Source organism: Anoplolepis gracilipes, chromosome 9, assembly GCF_047496725.1.
Source record: "Anoplolepis gracilipes chromosome 9, ASM4749672v1, whole genome shotgun sequence".
Lineage (NCBI taxonomy): Eukaryota > Metazoa > Arthropoda > Insecta > Hymenoptera > Formicidae > Anoplolepis > Anoplolepis gracilipes.
Window position 1 is genome coordinate 5,525,974 of NC_132978.1, and position 17,954 is coordinate 5,543,927.

Here is a 17,954-nt window from a genome sequence, read left to right on the forward strand (position 1 = left end):
AGAATCCCTTTCATCTCCTTTCTTGTGACCCCCATATCCTCCGTCCATCCGGCAGAGATCATCCCGATTGCAGGCACTAAGACCATCGCGCCGGTGGGCTCTGACGGGTCGCCGGGGAACAGAGTTACGACGATATTGTCTAGGTGCTGGGGGTCCAGGGAGTTTATCACCGGAGCGCCCTACTTCTTCAGTTTCCTGAAGATAGTTTTGTACAGACGCCCCCAGGGATTCTTGTCGAGGGAGGCGATAAACTCCTCCCACGCCCGACGCTTGGCGCCAAGGCGAGTCCTCATTGCGCCGTAGTTTAAGCGTTCATCTCGCGTGTCCGGATGGTCCGGTCCGAGTCGTCTGATGGCCCGACGAAGACGACGACTCTGGTGGGCGTATTCGGATCGCAGGACAGCGATCTCTGGCGCCCAACAGTAGGTCTTTCTTTTCACCGACCCCTCCGGGACAATGGGCATCGATGCAGCGCATGCGTCAATGACCCCAGACATGAGGCGATCTGCCTCAGCATTGGGGTCGGTGATATCGCCTATCCTGTTATCATCGAGCTAGCAGGTTGTTTGGATGTAGGCCAGGAGTTTTTCCTCATCCAACTTTTTGAGGGCCCATCTATACCTCTTCGAAAGCGCCGCTGTTGGCGAGAGTATGGTGCCGTCGCGCGTGAGGATCGCTCGGAACCAGATGTACAAGTGATCTGATCCGGTTTCTACACGATCCAGCACGCGCCACTCCGACACCCTTCGCAGGGCAGCAGAGTTAGCCCACGTGAGATCCACGATGGAACCGCCCCAGTGTCCCACGAATATGTTGACGCTGCCCTGGTTGAAGATCCGAAGGTCCTCGGCAACGGCCCAATCCTCTATCAGCCTTCCACGGGGACTCGTTCGCGGGGAACCCCACATAGTAGAGTGGGTGTTGAAGTCCCCCGCGACGACGACAGGACGTGGCGCTAGGCTTTGAAGACAGGCGGCCAGCTCTTCCAGACGGCCGCCGCAATCCACCATGGACAGGCTGGGAGGAAAGTATACCTCCACCACCGTGATGGGTCCCCAATCCGCTGCAACAAATCCCTCCCCCCGGGCGCGCAAAACGGGAAAAGAGACACCCGCAGCGGGTCCAGCTACTATAGCCACCAAACCCAGGGTATCACCCATCCAGCGGTCGTCATTGGGTGGGACTCGTACGGGGTCGGCGACTATGCCCAAGCCACAACCACTCTCTACCATCGATTGTGCGAACAAGTCGCGGGCTTAGTAGGAGTGGTTGTGGTTTGCCTGCAAAATGGAAAAGGAGGGAGCTCTACTCATGATGGGTGAGACTCCCCCCGCATTAAGTTAAGTTTCCGCCACTCTCTTCTTATGTCATAGCAGAGGTGGGGGTATCAGGTGTGGCCTGCATCACCTCCACCACCTCCATTTCATCCTCGTTGGAAGTGTCTCCGATGACTTCTCGGAGACACTTCCTCTTACCCACCGCAATCGTGTCGGGCTTTGACACCTGGAGAGGAAATTCATACTCTCCTGCCCTTTTCTTTTGAGCCTTGCTCGGCTCCCCCTTGGGTGAGGCCGAGGTCACCTCAGGAGAGGTGGAGAGCAGTGCTATGTCTTTCCCGCCCGAAGGGGGGAGGGGGGACCGCCCTCGCCCCCCTCTTTTTAGGGAGAAGGCACGCCGGCCTTTTGGCTTTGTGACCCGCCGGAAGCCTTCTCTCCTTGCAAACTGGGCAATTGGGTTGCTTGATGCAAATCGAGACAACATGCCCAGTCTCGCCGCAGCGGTAACACTGTAGGCTCCTATCCGCCGCAGTGCACGCAGCCTGCACGTGACTACGCGCGTGGCATCGATAGCATTGTAAAGGGCGGACGGGCAGTAGCTCGACCGTCCCCCTACTCCACCCAATCTGGATTGTCCTGGCCTTGGCGAGATTGTTTGCCGCCGGGATAGGGCAGGTGACTATGACGGCCCTAAGGCCGTCAGCTGCCTGTGCAAAGCGGCCGATCTTGATATCGGCCGCCCCGCATCCGCCAGCCAGCGCAACCTCCGCGACCAGCTCCATCGCAGCAATGGATTCGTCAAGACGACAGATTCTAATTTCCGTCGCCTTGACAGGGCGCGAAATTTTAACTCCCTCTCTTTCCTCGAGGGCCACTTGCGAAGCAGAGGCCAGTTTAGCGGCCTTCTCACAACCCTCGGCCCCGGACTCTCTAGGATCCCGGATCTCTAGGACGAGGGCACCAGTAATGGCTTTCCTCGCCCTGATGGATTCGATGCCGAGTCCCGCCATGGGGACCTTGCTGCGAGCAAGGCGCATAGTGTCTCCGTAATCCCCCTTGGCACAGATGACTACCACCGCAGCCGACCGTGGCTGTTTCCTAGCAGCCGGTTTGCTGGCTGTGGCGGTCTTCCGGGGTCTTTCTTCCAGCTCCAAGGTCCGGGGGGCAGTGTCCCTCGCTTTCGAGGAAGGAAAGGAAGCAGAGGGGGGAGCGGTCATGCTTCCACTTTTCCATCCTTTCCTTCTCCCGACCACAGTGGCCCAGGTCTCCGCCTGCGGCTTGGTGGCTACCAGAGAGGAGATAGCAGTGGCATTGCTCTGCTCTCTCAACCTGCAGGACCTAGGGGCCGCAGCAGAGGGGGTGGGGGTGTAAGCGGTGTTGGCGGCGGCGGTGGTGGATCCACCTTTTCCTCTCCCATTTCTCTTCTTCTTACCCGAGGCTGGGGCTTGTTTCCTATTCGTCTCGGGTATTTTTTTGTCCTTCGGGGCTGAGGAAGAGATGACCTCGCCCTTGCTTCCCTTAGCGCCGTCAGTCTTTTTCTTCCTTGGCTTAGGAGTCTCAGACTCCAAGGACTCCTTGGGGCCTTTACGGGAGGAGATCAAGTTCCTCAAGAGGGTCTTGATTTCATTCACATCCTTCTTAAGTCCTCCAATTTGACGACGAGCGTGCTTGTCAGCACTTCTGGAGGGGTGCCCGGGCCTTGAGCGCCCGAGGTCGGGGAATTTGGGGGAGCTCCGTCTCCATTAATACATCCTGGCCTTCGGAGTGGGAGACCTCTTCCCTTTGAGGAAGGATTCTTTCACTCCTCAGGCCACGTATGTCCAGGTGGACCTTTTCCACACTGGTGACCTTGGGTGGGATTGGGGTAGGGGCCGCAGCAAAGCAGTACCTCTCCACCCTAAGGGCTTCAATTTCTTCCCTGCTCTGTCCCAGCTCTCTCCTAAGGGAGAAGACCTCCCTCCGGAGGTCATCTCCGGCGGAGTCCCTCTCCCTCGCAAGGCGCTCATTCAAAACACATAAGGTGGCCCTTAACTCCGCGGCCGTGTTTCTGAGGAGGCCCTGAAGCGGACCCTGCAGGTTTCTTGAGAGCCGGGCAACCTTCAGAATGGAGTTGGCCCCAGTAAGGAGGCGGCCAAAAATGTCGTCTTCCGGGGCCTAATCAAACTCCTCTCTAAAGGTGTCTACAAACCTGGCGACCTTCCCGCTCTTGTCCTCGAACGAGACGGTCGTATCCAGGATACGCCAGGTTTTGTTGGCTTCTTCCCGCTCACGGGCAAGCCTGTCCATCTCCTGTTTGAGGTAGTATTGCCCCGTTTTCGGTGGTCTACCTCTTCCCCTCTCCTCGGAAGTTCGACTCGGAAGCATCCGAATCGAACTGCTCCTCATCGGTAGGGAGCACCGTCTCCTCATCCTCAGGGATAGAAGATGCTCGCGATCGGGTTTGGCGCGACGCACTTGATCCGGCCGGTGACGCGACCCTGGAGGACCTTCTAGAACCGGAGTCCTTCTCCCTCCGGTTGTTTCTGCTACTGCCAGTTGGCAGTGTGTAGGGGGTTGGGGTAGGGCTCTCCACACAGGTCTTTTTTTTTGGACCCCCCCAATTCCGTCCTTTGACCTCGTTTTCGATGAGGCCGGACCCGGTTTGCTTCGGGTCTCCCCTTCCTTCTTCGCCGCCGGGTTGCTAGTCCCGGCAGGGTTCTGGTCGTCGAGCCTGGACAGCACTACCAGTGCTTCTCGCAAGGTGCCCTTCACCACCGTCCCTGAGGGCAATCTTTGTTTCCCCTTGGCGATTTATAGTCGCCACACTGGTAGCTTTACGAAGGGTCCCTTTGACCAGGACCTCCCCGTCAGGGTCCACCGCTCCCCCATCTCTCCAGAGAGACGAGCTTTCTCGTCCTCTGCCGCCACTGACAAGTTGGACACATAATCAAAATTAGAATTCATTTATTAATGAATCCCACGCCCCGTTTCGGCTCCGCCACACAGGGTGTACCCTCACCCGCCGCAGAGTGTCCCGAAACATGACCGGCAACACCCTACGACGGGGCCCCGAGTTCCCCCGGTGAGGTGGCATACGACACGGGTCGGGGGATAGGCATCCCCGGCACTGGTCCCCCTACTGACCCATGGAGGTTTTTACGTCTCCATGGGCTTTCAGGGGTCCTGCGCCTTCGACCTCGCAGGTACCGCAGCGGGTGGTGCCAACCGGGGGGCCCCATGGACAGTTGGGACTGGGTCGCCGCTCCCCGGCCCAGTCTTACCCACCATGACAGCCAGCGTACCGTGTTATCGCCCTCTCCAAGATAATCCTCGGAGAGGGCACCGGCGGTGCACCGTTTTGGAAGGGGAAACGGTCGCGGTGCACCGCCGGTGGCACCCACATTCGCTGCCAGGCCCTGACCTCGGAATAAGTTCGAGCGGCCCTGGCAGCTGGACCGACCCGGAGTCGCCGAGCTGTGCCCGTCTACGACCCGCTCCGGTCCCTCCGCCGTCCCGACCCCGACCTCGGAATAGGTCCGAGCGGCTCGGGACGGCCCAGCCCGGTAGGCCCGGGAATTCCGGAACCATACCGGCCCGTCCGGCCCGATGGGCTCAAGAGTTTCGGGACACCATCGGCCCGCACGGCTCCCTCTCGTGACCGCGCACTTAAAAGCAGACCACCCCTAAGCCGCTTGTCCACGAGGGAAAAGCCTCCCCATTGTGGGACACCGGCCAAAACCGGCACCCACATCCCCCCCGAGGGACGCCATGCGGCAGGAGCACCCACACACGCAGCACCCTCCTGGGGCCGGGAACACCCAGCCGTGTCGCGGGCGGGGGGCAAACCTCCCCCAACGGTGCCGCGCCACCGAGCGATTGCACTCAGGGCCGCCTATCTCTACCAGCGATTGGGACGGCACTTTAGACCACCCCGGAGGATGGGCGCCGTCCCTGAGCGAGTCGCTGGCTCTCCCCTTGTACCCTTAGAAAGGGTACTGTGCGCTCTTAGTTCCCCTTCCACCCCGGAGGTTCACCCAACTTGGCCGTAGCCGTGTGGATGTTCCATGGGGTTTCAGGGTTAAACCTCCTTACCACGACAAGAAGGACCTGTTCATGACCTGTTCTTGACCTGTTCTAACCTGTTCTTGATCTGTTATAACCTGTTCTTGATTTGTTATAACCTGTTCTTAACCAGTTCGTAGCCTTTCTCGATCCGTTCTTGACCTGTTCTTGACCTGTTCTAACCTGTTCTTGACCTGTTCGTAGCCGTTCTTGACCTGTTCTTGCGTTGTTCACCGCCGTTCTTCACCCATTTGAAAATCGTTTTTGACCCGTTTGCAGCTTTTTTCGCAGTCGTTTTTGACCCGTTCGCAGCTTTTTTCGTAGTCGTTTTTGACTCGTTCGTAGCCGCTTCTGACTCGTTCGTAGCCTCGTTCACGGACGTCTTTTGACCGATCGTAGGAGTTCTTGAGTTGTTTGTAACCTTGAGTGTAGCCGTTAAGAACGTGTTCGTAGCCTCGTTCGCAGCCCTGCTTGAGATGCTGATAGCCTCGTTCAAAGCTGTTGCAGCTGCTGTTGCTAGGTCTTTCACTGCCACTGCCACTTATTGTAGTTAGATAGCAGTTCGATAATTCTTCGTAGCTGTTCGATAATTGTTCGCAGCCGTTCGATAATCCTTTGTAGCTGTTCGATAACCGTTTGATAGCCGCTCCTAACCCGTTCACTGATGCTCATTTAGGTTGATAGTTGTTTTTGAGTTAGCGTTAGCCGGGCGTTGAAGTTCGTTTAGCACAATCTGTATTGCTCGCACGTCCTTCTCAAGCGAAATCAGCTTCTTGTCTGATTCTTTCTGTCGATTCATTAATCTTTTAACGCAGGACTCCACGTACAGTTTGTTGACGGCATCGGTGTCAGCCTCTGGTTGCACTACACGGCGAATCTTACGTGACCTTGCATCGAAGTCTGTAACGACACGACACAAAGCGTTTTCGTGCACATAACTTTTTACCAATCTATCCCAAGAACCGTTTGTGCCGGTTGCATCATTTCTTGGATCGAATAATCTAAATTTATTGATAGGCATTTTTTTCTGATGCTTCGTAAAGTGTCACGCAACGCTAATCGACTGATTAGTTTTGTCGAGACACCATTTAATTTATAATAATTCCTGCTTCGCGAAGTTCCTCGATGATCGATTGGATCTCGTTGTCGTGAGCGTTGTGACCAGCTTGGCGCGAAGCGTTGAGCAATCGTAGCCGATCCACTAGTTCGTTGGGGTTGTCCCAGTGCACGCAATCAATCATATTGTTGGTTAGCGTCATAGCGCGAGGTATAGATATCTCCCCTCCAGATTTTGTATTTTTCGATTCGAGCGACATTAACAGTGCAATTATATGTTTGTACTTGTATCCCCTGTTATCCTTCAAATGGCCCTGCGCATCATAATTGCGTCTATGCGCGTTCGTCACCAATAATATGCTCTTGTATTTTTCCAAATCGTTTCCCCTCGTGTAAAGTTCGTCATCGGGAATTTTCTTGAAAATCAACTCGTACAATCCTGACGTTCCAATGTACCGTACGTCGTCTATGATAATAGAGTCATCTTTGTTGATGTTGAATCGTTTGTTGCCGAGTCACATTTCATTCTTTCTGTCAAAATAGACTCCATACACATGATCAATCTCGTGATTTTTGTCGCCACTGAGCAAAGCGCCTATGTACTTTTGCCCAAGTGGTCCAAAGTACTCCCGCAACGTTTCTTGACTTTCCGGCGTTTGTAACTTGTTTCGAACAAACGATGATTCGAGCATGTTGCCCGAGGTTTCGAAAACATCTTCGTTTACGCTTATTGGTGCGGCTAACGGCGTAGAGGCTATCGACGGTTCTACAGTAAAACGTCCGATCGTTTCCTTTTTTTCGGTGTCGTATCTTCCTTTTCCTTCTCATCCTCGTATCGCTTGATGGGTAAGATTTTAATCTTTGCGCTACTCTCCGACTTATTTCTTTTGCAGCGGCTCGATAATAGGTTTAAAATGGGTCTTGACCGCGATATAGTCATCGATGTTACCGATCTTCAAAGCGCGATGTTTCTTGCGGATCGATTCGCTCGTTTTCGCAATCTCCTTCGCCATCTTTTCACACTCGCGAATATTATCGCTCCCAGCCATATCGATAGAGAGTGTTGAACGCTCGCGTTTCACCCCTCACGACAGAATGTAGGCAACGACTAATTGTTTTGTGGTATCGCAAACACGTTAAATCCGTTTCTGTATCGCCCGCTTGTAAGCAAGCTATCTTTGTCTATCACGAGAAATCCATACTTTTGCTGCCAACAAGTACGACATAACTTACTGAAATCCTCGTATGACATGTCGGTATTCACGTGATCGTTGTACACGTGTTTCAAGTTGGTGTCATCCTGTTTAAACAAGATTAGCGTTGTCGCGTAAAAGATGTTTCGGTATTCTCGCATATGTCTGGCAGAGATAAAAGCAGTCGACGTTCGAATGGCGTTCCATTGAAAAATATTCTCTTATCGTATTTTGTTTGTCGCACGCCACGTCATTGAAAACGAAAATCGAGTTTGGACGTGCTTCGCTCGGTGGAATGACGTCACTGTTATTGGAGAATGTAAAATAGCCGATTTCATCGATCGACGTTAACAAATTCTCCAGATATCGATATTTTGGCTGTTGCAGTGACTTTGAATACACGTACACATTTTCAAAGCGGACGTTGTGCGGGCTTTCTATCAAACTAATCAACACGTTAGTTTTACCGCAATTCGAGGGGCTGCAAACAATTGCGCGTATAGTATTCGGCAGCATCGTACCGTGTCTACGCATCTCCGCGTTGTCCTTCATCGAGCGTAATCTGGCGTCGTAATTTGTCACGCGTATCGCGAAAGGTTGTCACACGAATTTCATTTTCCCACTTCCGATTCGGATCGCACGCCTATCTATTTATAGCTGCGCGGAACTACAAAGTGCTCAGTAACGAAAAAATGTTTGTCCTGCTATCAAGTCCTTACGATATTCTCGATTTGAGTGCCGAACAGCTACAGTTTGTATCTAAAGCAGTTTTATTGCGAATGTGTGGCAATCACGTCCACTACGTGTGGGACAAACTTCCAGAATACATAAAGGCGGATTCGGAGGTTCAGATCTATCGTCGCTGTTTCGTACATTACAATCAACCGTGGCAACAAACGCACATTGACGGTCCAGCGTCAATGATAAAAGATTGTCGTGAATGTCAACGCAAATAAGTAGAGGTCTATTAAATCGTGCGATAAACGCGCTTTCTATCGAATTGCATATTTCTGGATACCAGTTTTGCGGTCCGGGCACGCGGCTAGAAAAACGATTGGCTAGAGGTGATCGAGGTATCAACCCATTGGACGCGGCGTGTCGTAAACACGATATAGCGTACTTTCAGAGTAACGACCTTGCCGAAAGACACACGGCGGATAAGATACTCGCCAAAAAGACGCAAACTCGCATCACTGCGAAAGATTCGTCTCTCGGTGAGAGAGCCGCGGCCAAAGCTGTCTGGACAGCGATGAAAATCAAAACGAAGTTTGGTATGGGTCTAAAGACAAAAACGAAGAAAAAGACGGTGGAAAAACGAATACTTCCGGTAGCGAAACGCGGGGGTGTATTACCGATTCTATCAATGTTGGGCGCTCTCGGATCTCTGATTGGTGCAGCGGCTGGTGTAGCAAAGATGGTGAACGATGGAAAAGCTACACAACGTCAGTTTCAAGAGATGCTACGTCACAATAGCGCCATGGAAGGTCGCGGATTGTATCTCGCACCATACAAATACGGACGAGGAGTCTCAATGAGAAAGAAGAAAAAAAAACGTCAAAGAAACGCTAAAAATGCCAGAGGGCGTAACTGCGATTGGAGGCCGCCCCGAGCAACCCTGACCCACCGGGCAAACGGAAGAGATCATCCAGCCGTGAGTCCTCGTCATCAAAGAAGGAGAGCACCCGGACAACTCAGCCAAGTGTGGTGCTTGAGAAATTTTGACGGCTCTATACACCGTCAAGCGCAACTGCCATTCGTGGCTGAACCTTTTTTAGAGACAGTTTTATTTTTGTTCATTGCTCGACGCGCTTATTTTTAGTTTATGTAATGTTACACATAGATAGCATATTGTAATTCTATACAGCGTTACTAGTTTTAAGATTTTATATTGTATAGAATCATTATTTTGAGATACAGTTTATTATTGTTATTTGTGTGTGTGAGAGAAATATATTCTACACGTGTGAATGACTTCCACTTTTCTGTACCTCGCTGACCGGGTATTACTCGCTTTTATTCGGATGACTATATTCATTATTATTATTAATTAGTTAAATAAATTGACTAGTATTTCTTTAACAATACTTATCTTTTAGTATATTTACCTTTTACGCGGGTCATCATTTGCAGATACCTGAAAATAAGAAATATATAATTAGTTATATAAATATAATTTTATACTTACCGTAGAGTTTAGATTCGTCATCCGATTTGCATGCGCGATCGTTATAGTTTTACTTATATTAGTGTTGCGTGGTTAGTCATTTATTATTTATTAGTATTTTGCGTGTCTTGAGAGTCAACGGTAAAGTTGGTCTACTAAAGTTCGCGCTATTTGAATTGCATAATTTTGAAATAAGTTTTATTAAAATCATACTCGTTTAGAATTATTCTTTGCAGCAAACGAGCTTAATTCATCGCGATATGTGTTTCTGAGGCGTCGCTATTTTCCCCAGATTCCTGTGGCGGTGTGTTGAGCGAATGCAAATGCGGTATGAATTTGTATATGCAAAGAGCGAACGGCTGATTTGCGCGATAAATTGAGTTCGCGCTATCTTGCCGTGTGAGCATGTGCGGATTGTCATTTCCGTGTCGAGGAGGCGCCTTTTAGGAGAAAGACGCGACATCGACCAGCACGGACAACCCTCATCTTTGACCTTATGCTCGCATGCTCGACCTCAAAGTTAAACTCAACCCTTGACGGTCGACTTTGTCAGCATCGGCTAGGATTGCCGCCGAGGTCGACCTTGTCACCAGGGTCAACCTCGTCGACGGGGTCAGCCTCGTCACCACCACGAGGTCTTCGCGTGATCCGGCGTGACGTCATCCGCCCATCATCATCGGATGTTCGGCACGCGCATCTATGTCATGACTTCGCGCATCAGGCCACCTGTGTGCGCATCCCTTTGGCGAAAGAAGGGATGGAGAAGAAGGCTAGATCCCGGATCAGAGCAAGGGCTCTTGGTCAGTTGCCGGATAGACTTGTAAGAGATAACACGTAATACGTAGACGTGTTCGCGATAATTGCGAACGGCCATTTTCGTGTAACATCTAAACGAAGTGGCTGGTCGAAGTGTTTGAATAATTAGGCTTTCTACAATTGTCCACAATCAGCGGATTCGCGGCCACGCGTAGCTCATTCGCGAGGAAATAAAATCTTGAATTCCTTCGCGTGCGCGATCCGGCAGAGTCATTCGTCTTGCGCGTGATCGTCTACGTGGCGACCACATGCTCGAGCGAGAAATCGAGTATCGACGTGTCCGGGCGATCCTCTCTCGCAAACATCAAGCGTGCGGAAAGCATTAATTTCGTTACGTGTTCGCGAGGCTAAACGAACTTCGTCCCGCAAATAATATCTGCGTATATGAACTCAGGACTTTGCGTCGTGCCACGTTGTAGTGTCCGCCATTACGGTGACCCGATATTTTAGTTAGATGCGAGCGCGCGTCATAGCATCTACAGTACTCCTTCGCGGAAATCGGCAGATGTATTGAAAGTGACCATCAATAAACTTTGTCAATTTTCCAAGAACGCGGACTGATTTTCATTGGCCATCTTGCGACCACATCTCCTTCTCTCAGTTTTTGTGACCACTCCCTGTCACGGCATTACTGCGTGACCACCGAGTGCCCGGGATTCCATCCAGCCAGCAGGATACCGATGCCCAGTCGGGGAGTCGCGAGGGTCCAGTGCAGCCACAATTTTGGTGAAGAGACACCGTTCCCTTGTTACTTGGTGGTAAAAGTAACTGGCGACCGTTCTTTTGTATCAGGTGAGAGTACCGATGCCAAGGCACACAACTAATTAGATATACATTCGTTCTATAAAGATTCAATTTATCAGTCAGATCAACGTTGACCGGTCACATAACTACCAACATATAATTGCTGCAACTAGCAAAACGTATGCACATTCCATATTTTAGAGATGTTTTTTGTGCGTAACTCATTATCGATCGGTGGTATATATCGAAAAGAGAGCGGCATCATAAATTTGGATAACGCTAAAGGCTCGGGTACTTACTGGGTAGCGTATGCAAAGAGGGGGAATCGAGCTATATATTTTGACAGTTTTGGCAATCTTCGACCGCCGAATGAATTGGTGCGATATTTAAATGTGACAAAAATAAAATATAATCACACATCCTATCAAACTTATAATCAAAGCATCTACGGACAATTGTGCTTGCAGTTTCTCCGAACGGTCGATGCACGCGAATTTAAAGACATACATTGCGCTATTTAACTTAGTATTCGTTAAACAGTTTGGTCAACATGTCTATGACATTCACGCTGACTGGAAAGAGCAGCGTTCTCGCGGCAAACTACTTTGCCAACGTAGATTTAAGCGACGGTGAATACGAGCTTGGTCTAGCGGATTTTGAAAGTTATCACACGATATCGAACGTGAATTCCTTGAATAATAAATTTTACTTTGGCAAAGATGATGCGGAAATTACGATTCCCGAGGGATCGTACGAGCTGCAAGCGATATATGAATTTTTGAAACCTACAATTTCACGAAAACGTTCGCAACACACAGTTCATGATGGTGATAAAAAACACACTGATGACGACGATGACTTTGAGGCTGGAGAATGGCCTATAGTGCTCCGCGCTAATTACAATACAATGAGGAGCAAGATTAAATGCGCCTACAGATTAAATTTTAGCAAGCCTAACAATATTGGATCGCTGCTAGGATTCTCGAACCGTATACTGCAGCCGCGAAAATGGTACGAGTCGGACGTGCCGATTAACATTATGAACGTGAACATTATCCACGTCGAATGTAATGTGACCGCGGGTGCGTACAACAACGGCAAACTCGTTCATATGATACACGAATTTTCACCGAGGGTACCACCAGGATATAAGATATCGGAAACACCGGCGCACATCATTTACCTACCGATCATCGTGCGGTGCATTACGGATTTAACGTTACGCGTTGTCGACCAGGAAGGATGATTACTCGATTTTCGAAGAGAAGAGATCACGATTAGATTGCATGTACGGCGGTGGCAAAATTAACGTGTGATGCTCGTGTTGAACGGATCGAAAGACGTGAGAGACAATACAATCTTTACGACGCCAGCAACAACATCGACATTTGCTAATATCCAATCATCCGGCACTAAGAAAAAGAAATTGAACGCATCAAACGTTGCGTTTTTGCAATCTTTGGGATTCGCGGTGCGAAACATTTGAACGATGACTGACATTCTCAACATCGCGGACGAGCCAATCTTTGACGATCGCATCGTCAAGATTGAGACTCACTCCTACAATCCATTCGCCAACACAACGTTCGGATACAGTAATGAGATAAGAATACCCATACAACAACAGGATCTGTATACATTGCCGTACGAGAGTTTCTTATACATCGAGGGAGAATTGAAGATAAAAAAGCCAACTGCCGGTTCCGATGTGGTACTGCAAAATAATTGCGTTGCATTCATGTTTGATGAGATTCGATACGAACTCAATGGTGTGGAGATTGATCGGAATAAAAACGTGGGAATAACAAGTATGCTCAAAAACTATGTAACAATATCATCCGATAGAAGTGTGATTATGAGAAATGCTGGCTGGAGTGAGCCAACTATTGTGGATGGACACTTTAATTTTTGCGTACCGCTCTACATGTTATTGGGATTTTGCGAGGATTACAGACGCATAGTAATTAACGCTCGTCACGAGTTGATTTTAATACGATCGCGCAATGACAACAATTGTCTGCTTGGAGCTTCGACGCTGGAGCCTGTGCTCAACATATTCAAGATACAATGGCGAATGCCAACATGTGTTGTTGAGTGAAATTAAAAAGCTGTCTATGCTGCGCGCTCTGGAAAGCGGACGCTACCTCAGCATGGATTTTCGCTCGTGGGATCTGTACGAGTTTCCGCTGTTGCAGCGTACAACCAAGCATTTGTGGGCCATTAAGACCGTGACTCAGCTGGAGAAACCATGATACGTTATCTTTGCTCTGCAGACAGGCCGGAAGAATGTTATGTCCGAGGATGCGAGTAAATTCGACGACTGTAAATTAACAAACGTGAAACTCTATCTGAACTCGAAATGTTATCCGTATGACGACATGAATCTGGATTTCGATAAAAACAGATGATCGATTCTGTACGATACATACGCGCATTTCTGCAAAAACTATTACGGATACGAGTACCTCAAACCGAGTCTCACCGTCTTACTGTTTCTACATTACGGTCCGTTTGTGATCATCGATTGTTCTCGACAAAACGAATCGGTCAAGAGTGTAACCGTGGATGTGCAATTAGAATTTGAGTGTAAGGAGAATGTGTCTAATAATACGACTGCGTACCGTCTCATCATACACGATCGCGTGATCCAGTACAACCCGTTGACCAACGTTGTGCGCAAAATTACCTAAGTGTTTACGACAATAATTTAGAGAGAGGGGAAGCAGGATATAAATCCAAGTGTTACGAGATGGTTGTCATTCTTCTTAACTGACGAAAAGAGATCTCATCATGTCTGTACCAACGTTTGTCGATCTGCAAGGATTTGTCGTTTCGAATAAATTCATCGCAAAGGAGGTGGCGGTGCTGAGAAGAAGAACTGTTCTCGCACACTACATTTTTCGGAGTCCTATACCATGGCATCTCCTTACAAAATGCAAAAAGTGTCAAGCTTCATGGTTGATGGCGAATCATCATGGACTACAATGGGAGGATGGAATCGTTGCGTACAGCATGGCGAAACGATTGATTATAACAGCTGTAGTTGAAGAAGAAGATGATAAAATGCAGTGTATCGTATACGTTAAGGATGTCAAAAACGAGAATGACTTGCTAATATGCTCGGCGACGATGCGAGAGAAAATTTAATCATTGAGACCTTGGATGCTGATTACGTCGATATCGAATTTCTAAATAATCTAGATGTTAAAAATACTATACGATGTGGAAAACATGTTAAGAATTGAGCATTACAAAATGTATTCAAAATATTTAACTGGTGGTCGCAACGCCAGAAAGAATTGCAAAATTTGGAAAAATAAAATATTTAAACATTATTATGTTTTATCTCTTATTCCCCCTCCTCATTCCCTCCCTCCCTCACGAGTCATTTAAGAATTCTTTTTATCCGAGTATCGTCTCTCCCTTCTCCTAAAAATTTCAGAGCACTAAAGTATTCTAGAATCTCCCACCACATTTACTACTAATCTCCCCCCCCAATACTTTGAAAAAACGGGATGTCATGTATATTTGATTCTTCATATTCGATTCTTCATACGGTCAGTGTTGCGTTAACCGTTCGTGAAAGTGGTCCACTTTTGAAATCTGGAAATATGTACTACGTCAAAAGAAGCAGTGACAGTCCCAGCAGAAGCGTGAATAATTACGTACCGAGTCGTTATGAAACTCCATCATTTGAGAACAAATGTGACAAGTAAGTTTTTGTTTAACTTCTTTCTATTTTTCACAAATTGTTTTTAAACTAATTTTTTTTTTATTTTTCTACAGCATTTCGTTGAAGCGTCGTGCGATTCCTATACTAAGTAGACGATACGCATTGACAACCACGGAATTCAAATTCCTTGAAATTGATATCAACGTGGGTCCGAGTTACGTGGAAATTGTCATAGGAGATCATCAAGGAAAGGAACTGGTATTATCTCTCGAAACGTGGAAGGGACTCTACGAGCAACGTCGCAATATTCACGATTTACTGCGAAAGGACTCTAAAGATACCTATAATTTTATAAACGTTGGACCGCTAACAGTACGAGTTCATACGATTGACGATACTAAACTTTATAAGTCTCGAATCTTTAAACGTACGCATGATGATGATTGAACCGACATTACACCGTATGTTTGATCTCGATCAATGCATCGATGTAACCTTTGATCGATTGGTTAGAATCACCGAGACAGTCGATACTAAGTTTACACAATTCTTCAATATCGCATCCACTATAACGGATAATAAAGAAGTATCAAATGTAATACGCGCCAGTGACGCCTTCAATAAACATCAACTCGTCGATTGCGAACTGGCAGCTTTAGTTTTTAGTCACAATATGTAATAATAAAAAAAAATATAAAAGAAAAGAATAAAGTTTTTTTTAAATTTAAATCATGATATAATTTATTCGCACGCATTTCCCATCCGTGCTTCCTCCTACCCGTAAACAGTCCCAGTTCTCATACGTAGCTCGTTGCGGGGGATGACATCATGCTGGGAAGGGAGAATGCGAAGCTAGGGACCGCGAAAGAGTAAGCGCTAGGAAAGAAAGAGATAGCGCGAGGCGAAGGAGAGTGAGAAAGTAAGCGTTAGGAAAGAAAGAGATAGCGCGAGGCGAAGGAGAGTGAGAAAGTAAGCGCTAGGAAAGAAAGAGATAGCGCGAGGCGAAGGAGAGCGAGAACGCAAACAGAGAATTTTTTTTTATATTAAATATTAAGTTATTATATCTAATTATATATATATATGAAGGAAGAAGGATGGGATAGATGAAGGAAGCGCAAGCAAGCAATTATATGTGTTTAACATAATTTCTTTTTATTTAAAAAGTGTGTGTGTGTTTATTTACAAAAATCTGTGTGTGTGTGTGAATAAAAATAAAATAAAGTTAAAATCAGGGGAGGGAGGGAGAAGGCGCAGCATCTTTGAATCAGAAAAAGGAACATCTTTATTAAAATATATTTAAAATATATTTAAAATTTGACCATATTATATAGAGATACTTACAATACGAGGGGCTCCTCTCCGAATAAGCTGCGGAGGTCAAATATGTCCCCCTGTATGTGAGGGTGTGCAGCATCTATTTCCTGGGCACGGGAGCGATCACGCCATAATTCCTCCCATTCTTCGGCCTCCTTTCGATTAGCCCGCACCCAGCGCACATTCTCCATGTGCGCGATGTTGATATATCCCGGAATGTGCTGGTTGGAACTAAATTCGTAATGCTGTAAAAGATAAAATCGTATACATATAAATATATTATAAAAGATAAAGCGTATAAAATAATAAAATAATAAAATAATAAAAAAAACTACTTACATTGTTGAATAAAACGTCCAGTAACGCTCGGAACAGAGCGCGAGCCACATTCTTCGCCCGACGAAGTGAACGGCGAGGATATCGCCTATCAACCCATTCGGGAAGTATCATGCGACGGTATCCCGACTCAAAAAGCGCATGCATGAATGCTACTACTTGCGACATTTTTAGCTTTAGAAAATGAACTTCACTTCACTGGATCACAGACAGACACTTTATGCCAGCTCCAGCGAGAGCTAGGTAACGTCTCGGTAAAAAAGGGTAGAGGATGAGCATGGCATAAGAGCTAGTACAAATGCCTACTCTTCACAACTAATAAAAAAAAATAAAAGCTAACGTGAATTTTATGGAGTCCCCGGCTATAAATCAATCATGCGTTTTTGCACCTTTAAAAACGGCCCGACCTGTTCGTCGCAGCGTCAACCAAAAATTTCTATTCTAAACTTTATGCCAGCTCCAGCGAAGAGACCGTGAAAGAGAGAGAGAGCCAACACCTAAAAGTTAGATAGTGCGAGGTAAAGGAGAGCGAGAGAGTAAGCGCTAGGAAAGAAAGAGATAGCGCTACATTAGAAATAACGTAAGGTTTAGGGATCGTGAGAGAGCGAGGCGAAGGAGAGCGAGAGAGTAAGCGCTAGGAAAGAAAGAGATAGCGCTACATTAAGGCGAAGATGATGCGAGAACGCAAACAGAGAATTTTTTTTTCTTTTTTTTTCTTTTTTTCTTTTTTCTTTTTTTTCTATTTTTTCTTTTTTTCTATTTTTTCTTTTTTTTTCTTTTTATAATTTTTTATTATACATTAACTTATTATATCTAATTATATCTAATATATGGAGGAAGAAGGATGGGATTGATGAAGAAGGCGCAAGTAAGCAATATACGTATTTATCATAAATATAATTTTTATCCAAGAAGGTGTATGTATGTGTTTATTTACAAAAATCTGTGTGTGTGTGTGTATGTGAATTTAAAAATAAAAAAGATATAAAAAAAAATATATATAAAAGACTGCATGTGACGATGGTCGAGCGGTACGGCACGACGGCGACTGCTGCTGCGAGGCGCTGGAGAGGATGACCGGGCGGTGGTGGTAGCGTCCAGGTAGGGCTTCTGCATAACAGAAAAAAAAATTTATTAATATTTTTATAATTTGAAAAAGAATACTTACACATCAAGGATTACTTACAATTACTGATCGGAATCAGTATCAGAATCTGGATCATTATCGATGACATGTTGTAGATACAACATGTTATCGATATGTTGACGGATTTCCCGATGGATTTCTTGCAACTGCTCAGGATATGCTTGCCGATTTCCGCCTGGTAAACAGCAATTCT

The 17,954-nt window shown here is 47.3% G+C and overlaps 1 protein-coding gene across 1 annotated transcript; it reads right to left on the minus strand.

Annotated features, from left to right (window-relative positions):
• Positions 1-554: 554 nt before the first annotated feature.
• On the minus strand, positions 555-1,232 carry LOC140669624 (uncharacterized). The gene has a single exon (XM_072899625.1). The coding sequence runs from the start codon at positions 1,230-1,232 to the stop codon at positions 555-557; it is 678 nt and encodes a 225-aa protein (XP_072755726.1).
• Positions 1,233-17,954: the final 16,722 nt, after the last annotated feature.

Coding starts and splice junctions, on each gene's coding strand:
- LOC140669624 (XM_072899625.1), bottom strand. CDS start 1,232: ATGGTAGAGAGTGGTTGTGGCTTGGGCATAGTCGCCGACCCCGTACGA.